Source organism: Acomys minous (genome assembly GCF_964271855.1).
Source record: "Acomys minous genome assembly, chromosome: 11".
Taxonomy (NCBI): Eukaryota; Metazoa; Chordata; class Mammalia; order Rodentia; family Muridae; genus Acomys; species Acomys minous.
Window position 1 is genome coordinate 53,721,105 of NC_140492.1, and position 23,637 is coordinate 53,744,741.

General features: G+C 47.5%; 1 protein-coding gene and 1 pseudogene across 2 annotated transcripts in view; one reads left to right on the plus strand and one right to left on the minus strand.

The window, feature by feature from the left end:
• PLA1A (phospholipase A1 member A) overlaps positions 1-20,813 on the plus strand; it is a 35,118-nt gene extending 14,305 nt beyond the window's left edge. Inside the window, exons 2-11 of the mRNA XM_084800605.1 lie at positions 993-1,194; positions 3,274-3,451; positions 3,951-4,059; positions 4,788-4,889; positions 6,584-6,673; positions 9,303-9,464; positions 11,563-11,652; positions 16,903-17,011; positions 19,691-19,855; positions 20,396-20,813. Of these exons, the coding sequence (XP_084656731.1) occupies positions 993-1,194; positions 3,274-3,451; positions 3,951-4,059; positions 4,788-4,889; positions 6,584-6,673; positions 9,303-9,464; positions 11,563-11,652; positions 16,903-17,011; positions 19,691-19,855; positions 20,396-20,480 (1,292 nt within the window). The 3' untranslated portion in view covers positions 20,481-20,813. The remainder of the gene's footprint in view (positions 1-992; positions 1,195-3,273; positions 3,452-3,950; positions 4,060-4,787; positions 4,890-6,583; positions 6,674-9,302; positions 9,465-11,562; positions 11,653-16,902; positions 17,012-19,690; positions 19,856-20,395) is intronic.
• Positions 13,972-14,841, minus strand: LOC311608246 (large ribosomal subunit protein eL8-like; annotated as a pseudogene). Its single transcript has one exon. The product of its transcript is annotated as a large ribosomal subunit protein eL8-like (transcript).
• Positions 20,814-23,637: the final 2,824 nt, after the last annotated feature.

The window sequence follows — 23,637 nt, forward strand, 5'->3', positions numbered from 1 at the left end:
GTGCCTTTCTCTTTTTCCCATCACTGTTTGGTCTGAGATCCCGGTCTGTAGGGTGGTGTTAACCACATTCAGGGTTATCCTCCCTTGTAGCTAAGCCTCTCTGAAAACACCTTAAAGTCAGACCCAGAAAGTGTGTCTTCTAGGAGATTCTAAATCCAGCCAAGTTGGCAAGATTAACTTCACTCAGCCCCACAGTAGCCATTTGACCATGGTCTTGAACTCCCTCTGTCTGAACAACACTCATATTCTTCATGGGTGTTTCATTCTTAGGCATGGAAATTAGTCACAGTTTTTTTGTTTTGGTTTGTTTTTTGTTTTTCCAGATAGGATTTCTCTGTGTAGCCTTGACTGTCCTGGACTCACTTTATAGACCAGGCTGGCCTTGAACTCACAGTGATCTGCCTGCTTCAGCCTCCCAAGTGATGGGATTAAAGGTTAAAGATTTATTTATTTATTAGTATGTATACAGTGCTCTGCCTACACATACATCTGCAGGCCAGAAGAGGGCACCGGATCACATTATGGACGGTTGTGAGCCACCATGTGGTTGCTGGGAATTGAACTCAGGACCTCCAGAAGAGTAGTCAGTGCTCTTTTTTTTTTTTTTGTTTTTTGTTTTTTGTTTTTTGAGACAGGGTCTCTCTGTGTAGCCTTGACTGTCCTGGACTCACTTTATAGACCAGGCTGGCCTCCAACTCACAGCGATCCGCCTGCCTCTGCCTCCCGAGTGCTGGGATTAAAGGCGTGCGCCACCACGCCCGGCCCTGTAGTCAGTGCTCTTAACCTCTGAGTTATCTCTCCATTCCTAGGCACACATTTTTGCTTACAGAACTGATGCAACTTTTGACAAATAAGCGATTAATCGCTGAGCTCGCTGACTCGCAGCCCTGCGCCGACAGCTCCTGCCCCTTTCTTCCTTTCAGGATACCATGGTCCTTCTAAGAAGGGTCAAGCTCACCCTGAATGCTCTTGCTTTGCATTGTTTCCTGCAGGGACCGTACCTCCTACCACCCAGCCAAAGTGCACGGACTTCCAGAACGCCAGCCTCCTCCGAGGCACCAAACTCAACGTTCAGTTTCTCCTCTTTACCCCTTCGAACCCCAGCTGTGGGCAGCTACTAAAAGAAAGCAGTGACATCCAAAACTCTGAGTTCAATGCCAGTCTGGGAACCAAACTAATTATCCATGGATTCAGGTGAGAGCTCAGCAGCCAGTAGGATCCTCTCGGCTAAGAGCCAAAGAGACCGTAACGCCATGGGAAGACAGTGGGGAGCAGGAGGAGGCCTTTAGCTCATGCCCTTGAAAGTGCCTCGCGTCAGCTCTGCACCTGTTGTTTCTTCCTTCCTGCTGGCATGTGTATGAAGCCCCTGCTCAGTCTTCCTGACCCTGGACAGGCCACTCCAGGTTCCATATCTGGATTGAAGAGGAAGCTGTAGAAATAGCCTCAGTGGTTCGTGGGCAAAAAACCTGTGCCATTATCCTCAAAGTGTGGTTGTACAGCATGATTCATCTTTGGCAGTAATGTCACAGGTTTTATGTAGTCACTCAGGGATAATAACATGGTACTTTTTGTCCGGGGTTTTATTTCCTCTTTTTTTTTTTTTTTTTTTTTTTTTGTTTTTTGGTTTTTTTGAGACAAGATTTCTCTGTGTATCCTCGGCTGTCCTGGACTCGCTTTGTAAACCAGGCCGGCCTTTAACTCACAGCCATCCTCCCTATTGCTGAGATTAAAGGCGTGTGCCACCACTGCCTGGCCTCCTTTTTTTTTTTTTTAAACTTTATTTTTTCCATTTTTTTTGTTAAAATGCATTTATTTATTTATTACGCATATATACACTGTTTTGCCCGCATGTGTGCCTGCAGGCAAGAAGAAGGCACCAGATCTCACTGCAGATGGCTGTTGAGCCACTATGTGGTTGCTGGGAATTGAACTCAGGCCCTCTGGAAGTACAGCCAATGCTCTCAACCGCTGATCCATCTCTTCAGCCTGAGGACTCTTTGTGTGTGTGTGTGTGTGTGTGTGTGTGTGTGTGTGTGTGTGTGTGTGGTTTTTCGAGACAAATTTTCTCTGTGTTATCTTGGCTATCCTGGACTTGCTTTGTAGACCAGGCTGGCCTCGAACTCACAGCGATTGGCCTGCCTCCACCTCCTGAGTGCTGGGATTAAAGGCGTGCGCCACTTCCATGATTTCATGACTTGAAAAGCTTTTTGTTTGTTGTACTACCTCCATCATACCCAGAGGTTAGCATTTCTTAGGAGTCTGATAGGTACTCTGCTGTGCAATTCTGTTACCACCCTTCCTTCAAGCATCTGTTCCCCCAAAGCCCACTGACAATACGTGAATAAATAAACAAACACATAAATAAATAAAGTAAGCAGAGAAAGTTTTTGAGGAGAGAGAGGCAGAGTGACCACAGGGCATGTAGAATTGGGGCACCCATTGGAGAGGTGCTCCCATCACTTCACATCTGGCTCCAGGAGCCCAGCTGCATCCGCCCTTAGTCATTAACTCTTTATCCTTTTCCCAACACATTTCTTTAGCACATCTTATATTCAGCCACTGTCCCAGGCAGAGAATGTGCCTTCAGCCAAGGGACAGCTGATGGAGCCAGTGTTCACCAGGCAGCTGCGCTTTCGACCTCAGGATCACTTTCCAGAGCGTGTACCCCGTTTGTACTCCTGTCTTCCTGTGGGCATGCTCACAGTATCCCACCACAGGGAGAAGGAATGTTTTTTTCCCCCCCCCACACTGTTAGGAAATCTTTCTGAAATGCTCCCATCCTTATCTTTCTAGGAAAGTTGCGTACCAAAGTTCTAGAAGGACAGAGACCTGTCTATATCTTGGGAATCACTCAGCCATACCCTTAGGCCCTTAGGTACTCAACAAAGGTGGTGTGAATAAATGCAAGGCTGTAGGAATGAAAGCCTCCTTAATGAAAGCACTTATACTTTAAAAATGAGACTTCAGACCACACATTTTAACTGTAAGGCACTGAGCAGTGCAGACAGTCTGCAGAGCTTTGTACAAAGGGGCAGACTGGAGGTAAGTGTGGCTGGACTCTGCCAAACGTTGAGTTCTCCCTGGGACAGGGAGCATTTTCACATGAGTGACATGCTGGTGACTCTGGAGGATATTTCCCCTCAGCTCCAATCACCGTGTAACTGGCCGTCTTGACTTCTCTAGCTTGAGGACTAATTGAGGTTTGTTTTTTTTTTTTAATCAATGGCTGTCAGTTTGGCAAGTAATTTTCCTCTGTGTTTTGACCACTTCTAGGGTGTTAGGAAATAAGCCGTCTTGGATCGACAGGCTCATTAGAGCCGTCCTCCAGGCAGCTGATGTTAATGTGATTGCTGTGGACTGGGCTTACGGTTCTACAGGCATCTATTTCTCAGCCGTGGAGAACGTGGTCAAGTTGAGCCTGGAGATCTCCCGTTTCCTCAGCAAGCTTTTGGTAGGTACGGGAAGGTTCAGGTTTGTTTGGCCATTTGTACAGGAAAAGGCAGCCTGAAAGAAAAAGACGCACACACACCCCCTTGAGATTTGGGGTGGAAGCAGAGCCACCCAGGGAGTTGGTGGGTTTTCAGCATGAATCCGGAACAGGATGCTTGGGGTGCTGACAGGCAGGATGCCGAGCCTTTCCAAGGCACCCAGGCCTCTGTGAAACATGTCATTGCACAAAAAATAGGGAATGCTGACTGTGCAAAATTTAGAAGTACCTCCTAAGGAACGATATGGTCATTGCAGACTTTGAAATGAGGGAACTGGGCGGGGGGGGGGGACGGAGGAGGGGTTTCAGGACTCAAAAAAGAGAAACAATGACCAATAGGAAGTCTGCCTTTGTTTACAAGCATGTGGGTAGGTGTGTGGTGCCCAAGGCTTTTGGTGACAAGAGCCTCAGGCAAACCACTGTGGCTCAAGTGGAATCCTTTGTCTACCATTGCCCATTTCAGGAGCTGGGCATGTCGGAGTCCTCAGTCCACATCATTGGTTTTAGTCTGGGGGCTCATGTTGGAGGTATGGTGGGACATTTCCACAAAGGCCAGCTGGGACAGATCACAGGTAAAAAAAAAAAAAAAGACTCTTTACCTTCCCTCTTAGTTATCAGAGACAGAGAGAGATTGTTTTAGCGACTTGTCTGAGGTGAGCAGATGGGATGCTGAGGCCACATCCTTATGATCAAGCCATTATTGCTGCTAAAACAACCTATGGTCTGCATAAAATAATGTCACTGCTGCATGATCTTCAGTGCCACTCTGAGAGCCCACATATTTGTTTCTAAACCTCAGAGCGTGCATTTATAAAGTGGGTTGTAATAAGCCGTAATTGGGTTTTGGTGGGGAGATCACCCTCAGACCATGTCCTAAACACCAGCAAAGAAAGAGAAGTTTTCGCTTCAATCTTCACTCCCAGTCAGTAAGGATGGGGCTTGCCTGGAAAATCCCCTACATTCTTGGTCCTTTAGTTGGACAAGTTTGAGTCATATCTCACAGAATCCCGCGGAGAGACCCTATGGCTGGCATGGGAACAGTGTTACTGTTTTTGCCAAGTCGATGGTGTTGTTAAGTTCATTTTAGAGACACAAAAATGGGCCACTGAGAGAGTACCAGACAGACCATGGGGGGTTTCTTGGGTAATGTGGTCCTGGGCCACTTCTTCCAACCCTTGGTCCTGGTTGGATGATGCTGTGAGCTGAACTGGAGGGATTGCTGGGTAAAACATAGAGTAGGTCGGCAGTGCTTCTGGGAATTGAGAGGAAAGAGGATTCCCATAGCAGTCTGTCTTTATAGGTCTGGATCCTGCTGGGCCAGAGTATACCAAAGCTAGCCTGGAGGAACGCTTGGATGCTGGAGACGCCCTCTTTGTGGAAGCCATCCACACAGACACTGACAGTGAGTGAGCTTGGGTAATGTGTCCGGGATGAGGGAGTGTGCATAGGTAAGGGCCGTGATGCTAGCACCTAGGAGTGTGGTCCAGCCCAGCGAGCCCGTGTTCCTGGCAGAGCTTCTGTTATATAGTAGGGAATGTATCAGGATGATTTTGAAGGTCTCTTCTAGCTCAGAGATCATTCTTTGCTTACCATTGTCATTGTGACCATGGAGACTAGTAGTTTTATTTTAAGCTATCAGTGGGCAGGAGAACGCTTACTCATGGACCAAAATTGTTCGTTTGGCAGTCTCACTGATTCAACACCAAACTCTGTGCTGACAGGCATTGTGTCTGCATAACATAGGGAAAAATCACACTGCTTTTTTAGGCTGGGTGTGCCTGGCCTCTGGAATGGGGGGGTGGGGTGGGGGCATTCCGTTCTGCAGGCACACAGGCCAATCAGGACTTCCCTTTCCCCCAGGGGACAAGCCCAGTCCTAGGTCAAGAGAGAGAATCTCCCTTCCAGTAGTGACACACACAGGAAGGGTCACCTCAACTCTCAGTCCAACTTGCCTTTCTGACCACCTGGGAAAGGAAGTAGACAACCATCCTTATTTCTACTGGCAATAAAATATTTCCCATGATGTGTACCAGGCACTGTGCTCAGTGGTCCTGGAACAAGAGAAACAACATCTGTTCAAGGAAGGGGAGACCTGTGTCTCACCCCCTTAGGTCTAAAGCCTTCTAGCATTCAAAGCTCACAGGGCATGGGGCTGGAAGAAGCCCATGCAAGTGGTATTGGCCAACCCTTGCTCCTACCTTCACTGCACAGATACATAGCAAGATCTTACGAGGCTGCTGTGTTAGGGTAGTTTATCTTGCTCATGAGAAAGGAGAGTCATTTACTTTAGAGGAGTCATATTCATGAAGACCAAAATGTGATGGTGGCCGGTAGAAGGTTGGGGAGGAGAAATGAGGAGTTGGCACGTATTCTATTGTTTTAGTTCAGGATAGTGACGCCTAAACAATGAAGTGGTGGTGGTAACGTCTCACTCTAGATGTAGACAATCAAGAAAGGCACTGAGCTGTCCACTTAACTAAGATGGCAGCTGGGCATGGTGGTGCATGCCTTGGGAGGCAGAGACAGGCGGATCAATGTGAATTCGAGGCCAGCCTGGTTTACAAAGTGAGTCTAGGACAGCCAAGGATACACAGAGAAACCTTGTCTCAGAAAAACAAAACCAAACAAACAAAAAAACTAAGATGGCAACTTTTGTTATATGTATTGCCTCATGATAAAAAGGGAACCAGGTGTTTCAAGTGTGATGGAAAAGGAATATTCATTTTGTTGATTTTATTGGGCAAATCTTTTTCTTTTTAAGATTTATTTATTATGTATAGAGTGCATATTAGATCACGCCGTAGATGGTTGTGAGCCGCCATGTGGCTGCTGGGAATCGAACTCAGGACCTCTGGAAGAGCAGTCAGTGCTCTTAATTGCTGAGCCATCTCTCCAGCCCTATTTGGCAAATCTCATCTCATCTTATGTTTTCTTATAAGCTGATTCTAGTATGCTTCCTCTCAGGATGCTTTGCCTTGTGTAGCTGCACGACCCAGTGGAAAGAGGAAGACGCTGATCCCCAGCAACTCTGATGTGGCACCGGGAAAGCATGCTTCTGAGGCAGAAGTTAACAGGGCTCTGTCTGGTCTCTTTCAGATTTGGGCATCCGGATTCCTGTTGGACATGTGGACTACTTTGTCAATGGAGGCCAAGACCAGCCTGGATGTCCCACGTTCTTACACGCAGGTCAGCAAGCCAGGGGGAGGTAGTGTTTGCCTGCTCCACAAGCTGAAGTCCAACATGTCTTCAGCCTGATCAGCCAGCGCAGGCCACATAGAGGCTTCCTGGTGATGCCCTGCTGTGAGCTACAGTGTCTAAGCACATGCTAGTTCTCTTTAGAGCCCATGAATTCCAGAGAGTTCTCTCTAATACTGGCTTCACGTTTGTGCCATCATCCCAGTTTATATTAGGCCCTGCCATGATCTAACCTTGCTCAGGCCAACAGCTTCTATTCCTTCCTGAGACTGAATCTATGGCAAGGCCCACGGTCCCTGCCTCCTCTCCAGGATGTAGCTGTGGCAGAAGCAAGCCATTGGACCAGACCTACAGGGCTTGAAGTGTCACTTCCCCCAACACCTTAGGAACTCACAGACATCTGCCTGCCTCTGTCTCATGAGTGCTAGGATAAAAGGCTGCTATACCCAGGTTCCAAAGTTATTTAAAAAATTTTTTTGTTTGTTTGTTTTCTGTTTTTTGAGACAGGGTTTCCTCTGTGTAGCCTTGACTGTCCTGAACTCAACATTGTAGACCAGGCTGGCCTAGAACTCATAGTGATCCGCCTGCCTCTGCCTCCCAAGTGCTGGGATTAAAGGTGTGCACCACTATGCCTGTTCTTAAAGATATTTTTAAAACACATTCTTTCCTAAATACATTCTTCTGGAATGCTCTTCTTGAAAGTATTTGACCTATATTTTAAATTATAAAGGTATCTAATAGTGAATAATTTAATATCTGTTTTAAATAATACTAAATCTGTCAAAAGCTAAGCACCAAAATTGTTCATCCTTGTATTTGTCTTATGACTAAAATGAATATATTGGCTTTTGACTTGGAAATATTAAATGCTGCTAATTTCTCTATGGATTTGTAGTATTCTTTTTTTTGTTTTGTTTTGTTTTTGGTTTTTTTTTTTTTTGAGACAGGGTCTCTCTGGGTTAGCCGTGGCTGTCCTGGACTCACTTTGTAGACCAGGCTGGCCCCGTCTGCCTCTGCCTCCTGAGTGCTGGGATTAAAGGCGTGCGCCACCACGCCCGGCTTGGATTTGTAGTATTCTTATTTCACCAAATTCCCTATATCTTAAGGACTTTTGTTTTGTTTTCTTTTTAAAGCAATATCTCACTCTATAGCTCAAGCTGACCTCAAACTCCAGACTGTCCTCCTGCCTCAGTGTCCTGAGGATTCCAGGTGTGTGCCATCACACATGGCTCCCTATTATCAGATAAATACTATTTTTTTTTTTTGCCATATTTACGGCTTTTTCAAAAACATACTTCTTGGAAAACTTTAATCACATTTCAACACTTGTGGTCAGGAGGTGTGAATCGGTTTCAATGGCTGTAGAAACTCTCAGTAGTATTTTAGTTAAATAATTTTCATTTCTTCATAGTGCAGTTTGAGAAGGGGCAGCTGGTGTCTCTCGAGTCTCCTGTTGATGCTCAATAGAGCTTGGCAGGGGAGAACCTTCTGACCATAAGAGAAAAGAAAGTGAATACAGTTTATCCTTAACTCTTGGACCAAGAGAGAGTCCTGTGGAATAGGGGGAGTCAAATGTCCCCAAGGCCCTGTAGCTGTGGCTTACCCCTTATCTTCTAGCTCCAGGCTTATGTGGGTTATGGGGTGTGTGTGTGTGTGTGTGTGTGTGTGTGTGTGTGTGTGTGTGTGTGTGCGCGTGTGCGCGCGCGCGCGCTGCATGCACATGAGTGGTTGCAACCTTTATTTTTATTTTATTTATTTATTTATTTATTTGGTTTTTTTGAGACAGGGTTTCTCTGTGTAGCCTTGGCTGTCCCGGACTCACTTTGTAGACCAGGCTGGCCTCGAAATCACAGTGATCTGCCTTGGTTGCAACTTTTAAATAGTAAATAACCACAATCAAATATCAAGTTGGGGTAATTGGGATACTTGGAAAGTTCTTTAGATGAGGTGAATTACATGATGTAACAGCATGAAGGGTGACACTCTAGACCAGTGGTTCTCAACCTGTGGGTTGCGACCCCTGTGTGTGTGTGTGTGTGTGTGTGTGTGTGTGTGTGTGTGTTGTGTTAAATGATCCTTTTACGGGGGTAGCCTAAGACCATTGGAAAGCACAGATATTTACATTATGACTCGTAACAGTAGCAAAATCACAGAGCAAAGTAGCAACAAAAACAATTTTATGATGTTGGGGGTGGTCACCACAGCATGAAGCAGCATTAGGAAGGTTGAGAACCACTGCCCTAGACTATCTCTTTGCTGGGTGGGAAAGCCATCTTTGTGGATGGTGATGAAGAAGATGGACAAGCAGAGCGACAAGCATCTCGGCTGTGCAGGTGGTACCCCCAGGTCGGGGTGCTCCCATTTTACCAGAGAGTTTGCCTCATCGCAGAATCAATCTCAAATCAAGCCGTTTTCTTGACAAGCTAAGCTTCTATAGCTAAAGAAAATTAAAGGGGAAAGAGAGACTGAGGTTAGCCATGCCCGTTAGCATTTCTGAAGGGTGGCCTGTCTAGTCATAGGCTTTTGTGGTATAAAATTCAGTAGACTGATAGTAAGCCGCGGGCAGGGAGTTTCCACTGGGCTTGACTGGAACCCTGCTGTGGTTTTTGTCTCCGCTCAGGTTACCTGTTCTGCGATCACATGAGAGCGATGGATCTCTACATCAGTGCCCTGGAGAACACTTGCCCACTGATAGCCTTTCCCTGTGCCACCTACAAGGCCTTCCTTGCAGGAGACTGTCTGGATTGCGGGAACTCTTCCCAGGTCTCCTGTCCGAGAATTGGTAAGACCTCACTATCCTGGCTTCCCTTGGCAATTTGGGGGAACTTAAGTACTAACCATTTGTCACCTTTAAAAAAAAATAGCCTTAATTGTAAAACTACTAAATTGTTAAATTTTTTCCTAGCATTTCACATAAGAATGTTGTATTTATATCATTTTCGTCCCTTCCTCTGCCCCCTCCAATGCCTCTGGCTCTCCCTCCTCCTCTTTTTAAAAAATTATTATTGTTAAACACACACACACACACACACACACACACACACACACACACACACACGGCAGGGGTGGTTGCATGCTTATAATCCTAGCACTCTGGAGACAGAGGTAGATAGATCTCTGTGAGTTCAAGGCCAGCCTTGTCTACAAAGTAAGTCCAGGACAGCCAAGGCTACACAGAGAAACTCTGTCTCAAAAAACAAACAAACAAACAAACAAACAAACAAAACCCCGATCAAACCAAACCACCCGCCATTCCCACTTAAGCCCGTTTAGTGCTGCTCTTAGGTACACTGTTCATGGCCGACCACTTGGGAATCACATAACCTGGGGGTGGGGTGGGGGGCAGGCTTCATCCTTAGAGAAGACTGATTCACTCTTTCTCAGTAGCCATTGATTGATTGACCAAAGCTCTTTATCTAGGGGTGAGGCCTTGTGAGATTTCCCCTTCCGTGTTGGCATGTCAACCGGTGTGGTGAAGGTTCATGTCTTATTTAGACAACCCCATTGTAAGAGCAGCTCTGCCCTAAGAGTCTATCCATGAGGTGAGGTGTGTGTGTGTGTGTGTGTGTGTGTGTGTGTGTGTGTGTGTGTGTGTAATTAACCCATGAGGTACTCAGCTTGCTCTCACTTGGAAGATGGCAATTGATGCTTGCTGTCTACCTTTTATGTGTTCCCTGGTGGCACACTTCCTCTCTCTCTCTCTCTCTCTCTCTCTCTCTCTCTCTCTCTCTCTCTCTCCCCCTCTCACATGACATTTGGGATAGGGGAGGTGACTAACAGCTGGGCAGCTCATGATCCAGGTCAGTCTGGGGCAAGGACTCTAGTGAAGCTGAGAGATCAGGCCTCTAATCACTGTGGAGACCACAGCATCTCATATCTTAGGTGGAAAACTCTAGGGGGAAAAAAAACCCCAGTTCTCTCCTGTTTCCACAATTTTGCACTCCCCATCATCCCTGGATGCCACTCAGAATACAGCAGCTTGTCATGGCTCGTACAGTGACATGGTACTAGCCTGACAGAGTGCGAAAGACAAGTGGTGTCCCATAACAACACACACGGGCATCACATCCTCTTTCATGGGCGAATGTTTGGCCTCCCTTCAGAGGACGCACATGGGTCAAGTGCTTTTTGACAGCTACTTCCCGTTGTCTGCCCTGCTTCTCTCTCTGCTCTCCCTCACACTGAACCTTAGTGACGCTAGCTACATCCCTTCCCTGTGTTAGCCAAGGTTCTTCACCTTGGGAGTTCTGGTCGTAACTCTTGATTTCATCCTGGAGCACGTTCTCCCCAGAAGCTATCTTCAGGACAAACATTCATTGCACCGTGTCCTCACTAGCAGGATCCAGGTGTAACTATGATATGATGTCTCACTTTGCAAATTAGACACACAACATTGTTGCAGTTATCTACCAAGGATGAGTCCAGTGAGCGCGATGGAGAGGGCTCAGCAGTCAGGCTCTGGCCGTCCTGGGCTCAGGACTCACACGGAGGAATGAGAAAATTGGCTACCTGCCACAAACTGTTCTGACTTCCACATGGGTGTTGTAAGCAGGTACCTCCTGGAGTGCCCTACATCCCTGCTAAACAAACACATTTTAAAAGAAAATAAATGAATTGGTGGATTAACCTGAAGAATGCATGTCCTATTGACCTCCGTGTTTATACTCCACTGAACTTCTTGCTCTCCTCCTCCTCCTCCTCCTCCTCCTCCTCTTCCTCTCCTGCTCTTGGGACTCATCACAAAGTATAAGCCAGAGTACATGTGCAGTTAAGTATCTGTGGAACTTGGGGTACATAAGTGAGTCCACGCCTGACTGGGGGCTCTGCGTCCTAGAAATCGCCTTCTCAAAACTATGCCATCTTTGCTTCTTTATTTTCAGGACTGGTGGAACGAGGTGGTGTCAAGACTGAGCCACTCCCCAAGGAACTGAGAGTCTATTTCATGACTATGCCCCAGGCCCCATTCTGTGGTGAGTATGGGGTGGGGGGGGGGTTGGGGGGGGAGGTGTAACTGTGCTAGTGGGATGCTGGTGAGATCCAGGGTTCCTGTGCAGGATGCATCTAGACCACTGTGGGAGCTCAGATAGGAAGTGCTGGGTTTGGCAGAGATATGCCGGGAGGCCTCAGGCAGAACCAGAGCTGTGAGAACAATCCAAGCAGTGTCGTTACAGCAAGGATCAAGAGACTATCTCTGCTTACACAGTCACCCTCTTTTTCTCTCTATTAAAATTTGTGCCCAGCCAGATATGGTGGCACACACCTTTAATCCTAGCAGAGACGGACGAATCTGAGGCCAGCTGGGTCTACAGAGTGAGTTCCAGAACAGCCAGGACTAACTAAATAGAGAAACCAGTCTCAAAATGAAAGAGAGAGGAGTTGGGGATGGGAGAGAGAGAGGGGCAGAAGAGAGTTTTTGCCCTAGGAGGCTTCTCTCTGAGGTACACATTACTTTCCCTCTTGGTACCCACACCACATAACTTTCATCCTAGCTGACCTCCTAGGATTCTGCCACCTTCCTTCTTTGCAGACACCATCCAGCTGTTCACGGATACCGCTCCCTATATTTCTTTGAAGCCAAGACGCCAAAGATGTAAAATGCAATCAGAGTTAGTCTTGGAATCCATGAACTACATTAGACACCAAACCAATGTCTTTCCTATGCTATTTATAGTTTCACTGGGCTGACTGTATTTCCTAGTTTGTGTTCATTGTCTTGGGCCCTTTTGTCAGCTCCATGGTGTGCACAGGGCAAAAATATGCTCACCTGGATGACAAATTATATAGAGACCTTAATTTGAGCTGATTTTCTCATGAGTGTGTGCTGCATTAGTAGAGCCATCTTTGTGGCCACAGCTTTCCATTTACCGGAAGGGCCCAGAGTAATGTGATTTGGCTCTCAGGGCTGAGACTCTGTGGCCACACAGACCTGGGTTTGAATCTCAGCTTCTCTATTCTCTAGTTGAGTAATTAGGAGCAAATTACTTCGCCTTTCCGAAACCCAATATCCTCCTGTGGAAAACGGGAACAACAACAGCGCTCATAGGCAAAACTCGCTTGTGAGGATGAAAGAGTGTAGAGGAAGTCCATGGCATGGGGACTCAAGGCCGGGCCCCTAATCCTTCCCTTCCCTTAGGCAGAGAATTCGAGACCCAGTCGGGAGCGTGTTGAGTGCCGTGGATAGCTACATCTGAGAAATAAAGTGGTCTCAGTCAGTGGTAGGGTTCTCGTGAAGAGATGTCCTGGGAGTCAGTGCCCAAGGCCCACAGATGGGGGAGGAAATCAGGATTTGACATCAGGTCTTCTGTTTCCCACGTCACCCCTCGCCACCAAAGGCCGTCCTTTGTTCCTTCTTTTTGTCACTCTCCTGGCAGCAGTGACCATCAGAGGTTAGCCATGAAGTGAAGAAAGTGGAGTTTCTGCAGCTGTCTTGGCTTCTTACTCTTAATCAGGGCAAGCTGGCAGCAACCTGACCAGCATCTCCATGTCCGTGCAGCTGAGAGCACACTGGGTATGGAAGCCTGGGGAACGTTGGAGGTTGGGAGCTTTTAAAGGTCCTTGTTTAGCCAGAGTCACAAATCTGTACATTTCCAGTTCCGTATGTTTGTTTCAAAGACTCCCCCCTTAGAGCCCCAGAAACATGTTCCTGTCTGTTCTAACAACCACAAAGGGACACAGGAAACCAGGCAGTGTGAGCACCTGCTTGCTTGCATACTCTGAGCCTTTCCTTCTAAGGACAGATGCAGGGTACCATCCTTTCCCTAGGCTGAGCCTGTCCTGTTTAACTCGGCTCCAATGGGGTCTGACCAGCTCCAGCTCTCCAGATACTCCTAAGCCATCATGGCCCCGGACTCCTACACTCAGTGCTCTTAGCCTGCTTCCACCACAGCAGGTCACTTACCACTTGGTTCCTGCCAGGCATGTACCAGCAGGGGCTAATCTTCTACCAAATAATGATTAAAAAACAAAACAAAACAATATTAACAGCCAGGTGTGGTGGCACATGTTTTTAATCCCAGCACTCAGGAGGCAAAGCCAAGTGGATTGCTGTGAGTTCGAGGCCAGCCTGGTCTACAAAGTGAGTCCAGGACAGCCAGGGTTACACAGAGAAACGCTGTCTCGAAAAACCAACCAACCAACCAAAATATTAGTTGTCCCTTTAGAATAGTTCTTCACACAGTGATATTTCATCAGTTCGTCATCATTGTCCTATAAAGTAACCCAGGGACAGAGAGGCTCGGTGATTTTAGACAAGATGGCCCAGCCTGTCAGCATCAGGGCCTGGCCTTAGGTTCTTTTTTTTTTTTAATTTCGTAATTATATTTATGTACAGAAAACTTAGCAGTGTACATTTAGCCCAGCTTAGTGGCGAGTTCTTTAGCCTTTGCCTTTTCCAGCTTGGCAATGCGAGCCACAGATGCGACGGATCTCATCATATCTGTCGTTGTAATTGGTCCTGATAGCTTCCACCAGCTTAGCCAGAGCACCCTTGTCTTCCCAGTTAACCTGTGTGAAGGCAACAGTTGTTCAAGTCTTCCTGTGGACCAGCCGCCCCAGCCTGGCCTTTCCCTTGATGATGCAGTAGGGGACCCCCATCTTTCGACATAGGGCAGGCAGGAAGACCACCAGCTCAATGGGGTCTACGTCATGGGCAATCACCACCAGCTGAGCCTTCTTGTTCTCCACCAAGGTAGTGACTGTATTGACCCCCGCTCGAAGGACAGGTGGTCTCTTAGTCGGGACGTCCCCTTTCCCAGCGGCTTTCTTCTCCGCTCGCGCCAGCAGCCTTATCTTCTTCTCCTGCTTTGTGTCTGGCCTGTACTTGTGCGCGAGCTTAAGCAGCTGGGTAGCTGTCTGCCGGCCCAGGGCCTGGGTGAACTGGTTAATGGCGGGAGGTACCTTGAGCCGCTTGTAGAGGATGGCCCTCTGCCGCTGCAGTCTGATGTAGCGGGGCCATTTGACGAAGCGAGTGAGATCTCTTTTGGGCTGGATGTCCTGCCCGATGCCGAAGTTCTTGGGCCGCTTCTCAAACAGAGGGTTGACCACCTTCTTGGCCTCCTGTTTCTTCACCACGGCGGGGGCCGGGGCCACCTTCTTCCCCTTGGCTTTCTTTCCCTTGGGCATCTTGCTGGGCTGGAGGAGAGAGAAAGAAAAGGGAATTGTGGGTATTATGTAAGCGGCCGCGGAGATCGCGAGAGCCTGGCCTTAGGTTCTTACCGTATGACTGTCTACTCAGGGATCAGCTTGCCACTACCTGACACATCTTCCTGTGCTGTTTTGTCCTCACTGCCAGTTCCTGTTCACCTGAGAACCACTCCTGACTCTCCTTGGGTTTCCAGGGCAGTGTAGAGAAAAGAGAAACAGAACTTTATGAGAATGTCTTGACAAACACAGGAAGAGAAGACATCCACCGTAGGTTAAACCCAACCCAACAAATAACATTCCTGAAGCTTTCTTTCAAAGTTAGCCACCTTTTCTGTACATCACAAATATCCACTCTAGTTCAGGAACCTTGTCCATCCCAAAACAGTTCACACCAACAATCAACTGGCAGGCAGAAGACGTGTGACACTGGATTTTTTTTTCTCTCTCTCTCTTGGGAGGGGACAGGAGTGCAGGCTCTTTTTGTCTCATGAGTTCTTAGGGTGTTGATGCTTGTCTGTGAGTCTGTCACTGAGTCTGGTGGGATGGACCATATCACTCTTCTAACTTAAGCCTTGGTATCTGCGTCTACCAGTTAGTCTCCTAACAGTCAGATGAAAAAGTACAGGTAGAGGAAGAGTCAAGAATCACATCTCTAACAATTTTCCCATCATGAAAGGAGCCAAAAGAGAAACAATGGAGTGACTGTGAAATGTTACCAAGGACCCCTGCCCCTTAATAAAGAGAGAGAGAGATGTTAGTGACATTGTAATCCTTCCTTATCCACCCCCCCCCCCAGTCAGGCAGTCAGCAGGTCCTTATGATGTCATGTCACCATGAACCAAGATGTTCACGTAGTCTATGTTGGTGACACCCACCTTGAGAGCCCTGGTGTCTATACTGCCCAAGGGAGGGTCAACCTATCAGGCAGCCAGCTCAGCACCTGATGATGTATATGGAGGGGGGAAACGGGGTGGCTGCGCTTTGTTAAATGAGTTGTTTATTTAGCATATGCCCCTGTCTGTTTGTGCCATCCAAGCCTGGGTAATTTGCAAAGAACAGAAGTCTTATTTTCCCCCGCAGCCTTCTGGAGACTAGGGAGTCCAGGGTCAAGGTGCAGATCTTTGGTGTCTGAGGACTATTCTCTTTGCTTTCAGGATGGCACCTTGTTGCTGTCACTGGATCTTTACATAACAGAAGATAGAAGGACCAAAAAGTCCCCAGCTAGGGCCCTTCCTCCTTTTTATGAAGTACTGCTCTACACAGGAGGACACTGGAGCTCACACTGAACCTGATTGGCTAGCTTAGCACACCAGCAAGTTCCCGGGATCTGGCTGTCCCCTCCCCTCAGGACAAGTGCTGCCATAAGCAGCTTTTTCCATGGGTCCTGGGAATCCAAGTTCAGGCCCCGAGGCTTTCATGTCAAGCACTTAGCCAGCCCCCCCCCCCCAGGGACAAAGTTTAAATATGACTTTGGGTGGGCCACAGACATTCATGTCTATACTGAATCCTCTTTGATAGACTCAAGATTATATCACTGCCATCAAGATGGGTTGGTGGGTAAAAACATGACTGTTCCGAAGCCGATCACCTGTTTGTTCTCAGATGGAGGAAAGGCGAGAACCGATGACGGCAAGCTGTTGTCCAATCTCCATGTGCACCACACAGGACACACACACACACACACACACACACAGACACACACACACACACAGACACACTAAGTAAATAAAAATGTAATTTTATAAATGTTACCTCACCCCACCAAACAGCAAGGAGCGAACCCCTCTTGCATTACAAGCAATAATAAAAACTTACGCTTTCTGACTGCTCCCCCAGGGGAGGGCACTGTCCTTGGGACTTTGTATGCATTGATCCACTCTGTCCTCTCTCCAGTGCGTGAGATAGCTGTTCCATTAGCCCAGTTTACACTTGAGAAAGAGGATCTGAGATAGCAAATAATCTGTGCCTCCCACAGTGCCTTGGAGGTAGAGACTCCTAGCTATGTGGCCACTCTGTGGGCCTTTCACCCTTGGCACCTGTGCCACCCACCAAGCCTTTGTCGAACTTTGGTTTCCTAGCGCATCACAGCCTTGTGGAGTTTAATTTGAAGGAGAAGAGAAAAAAGGACACCAGCATTGAGGTCACCTTTCTTAGCAACAACATTACTTCCTCAGTCAAGATCACCATGTACGTAAGTGGCCCATACGACAAAGCCCCTCTTTCATGTGTGCTTATTCTCCAGGTCAGACACAGTGTGAAAACTAAAGACTGGGCTTAGCCCACCAAGCTGGGCACAGTGCCCACCATAGGTGGACTCACAGATACAAGGCACAGGTTTGGGCTCAGTACCGCACCAAAGGTGGTTAGCATTCCGTAACCCAGTTCTGAACAGGAAACAGTAAGTAGGGATCCAGGCTGATGCAGGAGAGACACCCCCAAGGGATATGCAGAGCAAACTAATTACAACTGCATTGGGAAATCTGGGGGGGGGGGTGAGAGAGAAAGGGAGGCAACGCAGAGGTTAGCACAGTAATTGGCAAGTTGGCAAAGTCAAGGGACCAACTCCTGTGGAACCTGATCACAGCAGAGGCTGCTGGGCAAGAGCCTGATCGCCCCCAGGAAGTGGAGCCTCACCACAAGCCCCACCCCACGCAGAGGCCCTCAGAGGCCAGCACCTGCCCGCTTCCCTGCAACAGCCCTTGAGCCAGAATGTGCTGACAAAGTCGCTGCAAACAGAGGTTTGCAGGAGTAAACTGAGCACCAATAGGGAAATGAGCAGTGTTCACGCCTCTAAACATCCTCTGGGCCACTGTCCCGAGCTATGAGAGCACAGAGACAGCCCCTGAGTGGGTCTGAGGACGTGATAAGAGGAACAGCTGGCTTGCAGGAGTGAGCGTGGCAGTGGGTTAGTGAGCAAAGGACACTTAGCCCTGCCTGGATGAGAAAGCCAAGGTGTGGGATACAGGACAATAGGAGGCTGGAAGGACAGTTCAGGCTTGGAAAGGCAAATTAGTGATTGTGTTTGCTGGCCCGAGAGCAGCTCCCGGAGCCCCTGGGCATGTTAAAAAGAGAGTGACCACATGGGCTCTGGGTGTGGAATATTCTTGGGCTGCTCTGCTGAACTGTGCTGCGAGGGAAGAGTCCCACCAGGATGAGGTTATTCCTCCCAAGCTCCCCGGCATCCTGCCACTGGACAGTGTTCCGGCCGCAAATCCTGGCCCCTCCGGGTCACACTGCCACATGAATCTGCAGTTGCCCACGGTGGCCTGTGACCTGAGGTGGACTAGTGAGCTGAGGACTTTCCACAGAATCTGTTCAAAGTTGCGTGCTTGCAGAAGGACTTTCCTTGGATTCCCCAGCCAGTTGGTAGATCAATGGATACTAACGCGGATTTTGGCACTGACACACGGGTCTTCTGGAGGCTTAAAAACATGGTTACTGCCTACTCGTCACTGAAGGCTCTGAGCATAAGCCACAGCTGAGGCTCTCTGAGAGGCTCAGCGGACCTCACAGGTGGTTAGCCTTCACTTGACACGGAGTCTTGAAAAAAGATGTTAAATGCATTAGCTTTAACCTTCACTTAATTGTTTTTAATTTTTAAAAAAGCAGAAATTAAGCCAGGCATGGTGGCTCACACCATTAATCCTAGCACTGGGGAGGCAGAGGCGGGCAGATCACTGTGAGTTCAAGGCCAGCCTGGCCTACAAAATGAGTCCAGGACAGCCAAGGCTACACAGAGAAACCCTGTCATGAAAAACCAAACCAACCAACCAAACCAACCAAACAAAAACAAAAACAAAAACAAAACAAAACAAAACAAACAAACAAATGCACAAAACCCCCAGAAATTAAAAGGATGAGTGCTGGGGAGAAGCAGGTTCTTTCCCTACTTTCTATTACATTATAAAACCCCAAGATTTCCTTTTAATTGGATAATTTACCCAAGCCAAGCCACCTACACAAAACATCTTTCAATTCCTTATAATTTATAAGGTCTTTGACAGAAAACAGTTTCTTAAATCCTATTTTTTCTCTGACGTATTAGAACACACTTCCGAACAGAGACACCTTTTACATACTTAAGCAAAGGCTTCCCCAAAATGAGGAAGCAATTTATATTCCTACTTCTGGATGAGAAAAATAAACCAACTGGGGGTGGGGAGGAAACTGGGCTGGTGAAGCGGGACCCAACCTGCTGCAGTGTAGAGAGGCACCTGTACCCTGCTCCCCTCCCTTTTTCTTGGAGTCCCCCCACTGTCTGAGAGGCCAGGAAGGAAGGACACGCAGCCCATTGCCGGGGTCCTGGGCAGCCAATTCCTCCCACAGCACAACTGGATTAAGCATTAATTCTCTGAGATAGAACTGTTTCAGAAATCCTGAACTTGAGTGGCCTTCATAGACAGCAAAGAAATCACATGTGAAGTCCCTTAAATAAAAACTGATTGACTTGGGGCTGGAGAGATGGCTCTGAGGTTAAGAGCACTGGCTGCTCCTTCCTAGAGGCCCTGAGTTCAATTCCTAGCAACCACGTGGTGTCTTAACAGCCATCTATAATGAGATCTGGTACCCTCTTCTGCTGTGCAGGCAGAACACTGTATACATAATTAATAAATCTTTTTTAAAAAATTGATTGGCTTTTCCAATAATCATATGAAAATTAACAAGTATTTCATGGGTCACGGTCAGAATTGCTGGTCTGTGGGCAGAGGGGCTGGTGAGGGTTATAGAAAACACTGTCTGCATTTCCAAGGAGCCGGTGCCTCTGTACTTGACAGACAACCAGGTTTACCAGCAGAGCCTTTTGGATCAAAGGGGAACTGAAGCGCAGATTCATGATGACTCCTGCCCTCTGCCCTGTCCACTTAGACCTAGAGAGCAGCTCGAAGGAAGAGGAGTCATCGCCCATCCGAACCCACAGTGCCAGATAAAGCAGCTGAAGCTCAACTTCCAAGTTACTAGCTGGCTTTGGAAAAAGGACAAGTCTACCATTGTTGGGACTTTCTGTACCACCCCTCTGCCGGTCAGGGACAGGTGAGTCACAGAACCCGTCTGCCTCAGGCACCCTCTGCGCCCCCCCCCCAACACTGCCAAGCACAGTTCTGGGCCTTAGGGGTGTTGCTTGATAAAGCTCAACCTTACTATGGTGATAATCACCTTAGAAAAGGGGCCGAGGAAGATCCTGGGCTCTCCTGAATCTTCTGTAGGGTCACGTTGAGTTGAGAGTTTTAAGGAACTCTGATTGTTAACTCCCCTCCCTACCTCACAGTGTGTGGGGCAATCTGCTTCTGCATTTGGTTTTAGTTAAGATTTTTATTGGAACATTTATCATGGTATATTTCTTCCTCCTTGGCCTCTACTGCAAAGGTGTCATTGCCAACACCCTGGGGTGTGGGTCTTGACCTTTTCCTCCGTCTTGGGTAGGCATTCCCTTACCACACAGAGACCAGGCATAGGCTATATTGTGGGGAAGTGAAGACTCCTCTCACCAGACATGGGGGTGGGGGAAGCCATACAACTTCTTGCTCTTTCTCCTGGTAACCAAGAACTCACCTCTTGCTGCTCTGAACACAGGAAGAAGATGGTCTGCATACCCGAGCCAGTGAGTCTGCAAGCAAACACGCCTGTCTTCCAGGACCTGAAAATTGCCTGTGTGTAGCCCGGGTCTACGCAGGAGGCGGCGGCCTGGATTTTTTGGAGGGCAGTGTGGCAAGAGATGCTTGTGGGCACCTGATTCCACTCCATCCCTGCTAATGGGGAAGGTCAAATTCTTGGTGGTTCCTCCCCCCGACCCCCCGCCCCCACCCCAAGTAGTTACCACAGAGGGGAAAGATGACTCATCTGACAGACCTTGGTGTCCATCATCAGCTTACAGAGCTTCCCTGTTTCCACACAACTGCAGTTGCCTCCCAACCTTAAGAATCTACACTTAGGGTTTGATGGAAAACATATGCAGAGAAGTGTTTTGAATAAACTACCATGGAGCATCTTAGTCGCTTCGGTTGTTTTGTGTGTTAGGTGCATGCGCGCACACACATACACACACACACACACACACACACTTACACAATTATTTTCATGACTTGTTGGCACACATACACACACACACACAGTAATTAAGCAAATAAATGTTTAAAAAATTAAAAAGTGAAGCTGGGTGTGGTGGCACACGCCTTTGATCCCAGCACTCAGGAGGCAGAGACAGGTGGATTTCTGTGAGTTCAAGGCCAGCCAGGTCTACAAAGTGAGTCCAGGACAGATAGATTTACATACCCTATCTTTAAAAAAACTAAAAAAAAAAAAAAAAAAAAAAAAAGGTGATTTAAAGAGAATCACTGTTGCTGTCAGCTGTAGTTTGCCTTGCAAGGGGGAGGGAGAGTGAGGATGGGAAGATACAAATAAGGGGATAACATTTGAGATGTAATCTGAATAAATTATAATAAACTAAAATTTTAAAATTTTAAAAAGTTAAAAAAATAGAAAACTATATGTCTGACCACACTTGCTAACTAGAACCACTCAGTGGCTGATCTGTTCCAGGGATTAAATGGATAAGGCAGTGTATATAATGTAAAACAAAACAACAAACAAACAAACTAACTAACTAACCTAGGATAATGTGTGCAGGAAACCTAGACCCTCCTATTCAGATCTAGCCAATGGACAATGCATTCTCCACACTTGTGTGGAGAGCAGGGACTGACTCTGACATGAACTCTGGTGCCCCATATTTGACCACTTCCCCTTGGTGGGGAGGCCTGATAGCACTCAGAGGAAGGGGAAGCAGGCTATCCCGATAACACCTGATAGGCTGTGATCATATGGTGTGGGAGGAGGTCTCTTTCTGTCAGAGGTCTAGGGGAGGGGAATAGGGTGAAAGAGGGAGGGAGGGGGGAATGGGAAGATACAAGTGAGGGGGATAACAAAAGGGATGTAATCTGAATAAATTATTTTTAAAAATAAAATAAAAAAATACAGTTGTGACATAATAAAAAAAACCTTTAACATTTGTTGATGTCTTTATTACTTTTTTTCATTTGGTAATAGGATGAACTCTGGGTCATCATAAGGCAAAATAAATTTAACTTGTATTTGTGCCAGAAAGAAAGAAAGAAAGAAAGAAAGAAAGAAAGAAAGAAAGAAACTGTTCATTTTTGTAATGGACAGTGTATCACAGATAATTATAACCTATCAAGCTCCCCGGGGAAAGTGACTGCTTCTGTAGTGTTTGCATAGAACACGTAGCCATGATGGAGGAAAACAACCGAGTGTCTATATCATCCCTGTGAGGCTCGGCGTACATCAAGGAAGAGGGGGCAGAAAGAATGGGAGAGCTGGAGGAAGGGGGTGGGTATTGCGTGACAATTTCCTCTGAATTGAAAGTGCTCCCTCTGGGAGGGGAGAAAAAGGCTCATGAGAACCAGGAAGTAAACGAGACCTCGCCTCCAAACTGTACAATGCGGAGGGACGACCGTGCAGAGGCCTGTAAGCGGGCAGAGTGGCCTGGGAGTTCAGAGAACTTAGGCATGCAGCTGCAGTGCGTCTGGACCAGGCTGGGCTCAGCTTCCTGGGAACGCAGCTGCCTTTGAGTTGTTGGTGCTTCTGTAAGTGACTCTTCCTTGTGATCCTATCCTCAGCCAAGTTAGGCTTCTGTGGAATTGTCACTGTGGTCAGCTGCTGGCCCCCTATTTGGGGTGAGCAGATCTATGTATGAGTTCTCCTAAGATGTCACAAGACACCAGCACACTCCCCACATGGCCTCTTTGTGGTGATGAAGCCTTTAACGTAGAGTTCTTTTAAAGAAACTTGTCCAAACCGTGCCAGGATGAAATACTGCTCTTGCGACATCTTATGTGACAAGATACGTTCATATTACTTGTCCTTGTTGTTCTTCTGTTGTTGTAGTAACAATAACACTACGACTAAGGCAACTTATTTTTTTCTTTAATTTTTTTATTTTTAATTTGTTCACTTTACATGGCGACTGTAGCCCCTTCCCTCATCCTCCTTCCCCTCTCCCCTCGTCTTCAGAAAGGGGGAGCCCTCCTCCACTGCCATCTGACGTCAGCCTATCAAGTCTCATCTGGACTAGACTAAAGCAACTTATAAAAGAAAGCTTTTAAGCTGGGGCTCAAGTTTGCAGAGGGAGAGAAGCCATGGCTGTCATAGCTGGGAGCATGGCCGCCGGGGGCAGGCATGAAGCTGAAGGAGTAGCTCAGAGCTTTTTTTTTTTTTTTCCCCTCGAGACAGGGTCTTTCTGTGACTCACTTTGTAGACCAGGCTGGCCTTGAACTCACAGTGATCCACCAGCCTCTGCCTCCTAAGTGCTGGGATCAAAGGCATGCACCACCATGCCTGGCCACTTATATATTTAAAAAAAACTTTTTATTGCTTCTTTTCGAATTTCACATTATGCACCCAAATCCCACTCATCTCCCCTTCCCTCATACCTGCCCCCCATCCTTGCAACCTCCCCTCAACAGAAAAATAAATCTTGTTGTGGAAATGGTAGTGTGTCCCACAGTATACCCTTTTGTCCACGCTCCTTTGCTTGCAAACGTTCACTTCAGTGACTCCTTGGTCTGGTTCGAGGCCTCTGGCTTCTGCTACTCTATCAATACTGGGTCCTCACTGGGACTCTTCTCGGGTATCCTGTTGTTGCCCTGTGTCACGGAGATCCTGTAGATTTGGATCTGTAGGACCAGCCAGTTCATCGATGGGGTAGATGGTGGGGTGGGCCGGTTGAAAGCCCTGAATCTGGGCCTCAGAGGTATCTGAGTTGGTCAGCCCATGGGCTCTCCCATTCTTCCACTCTT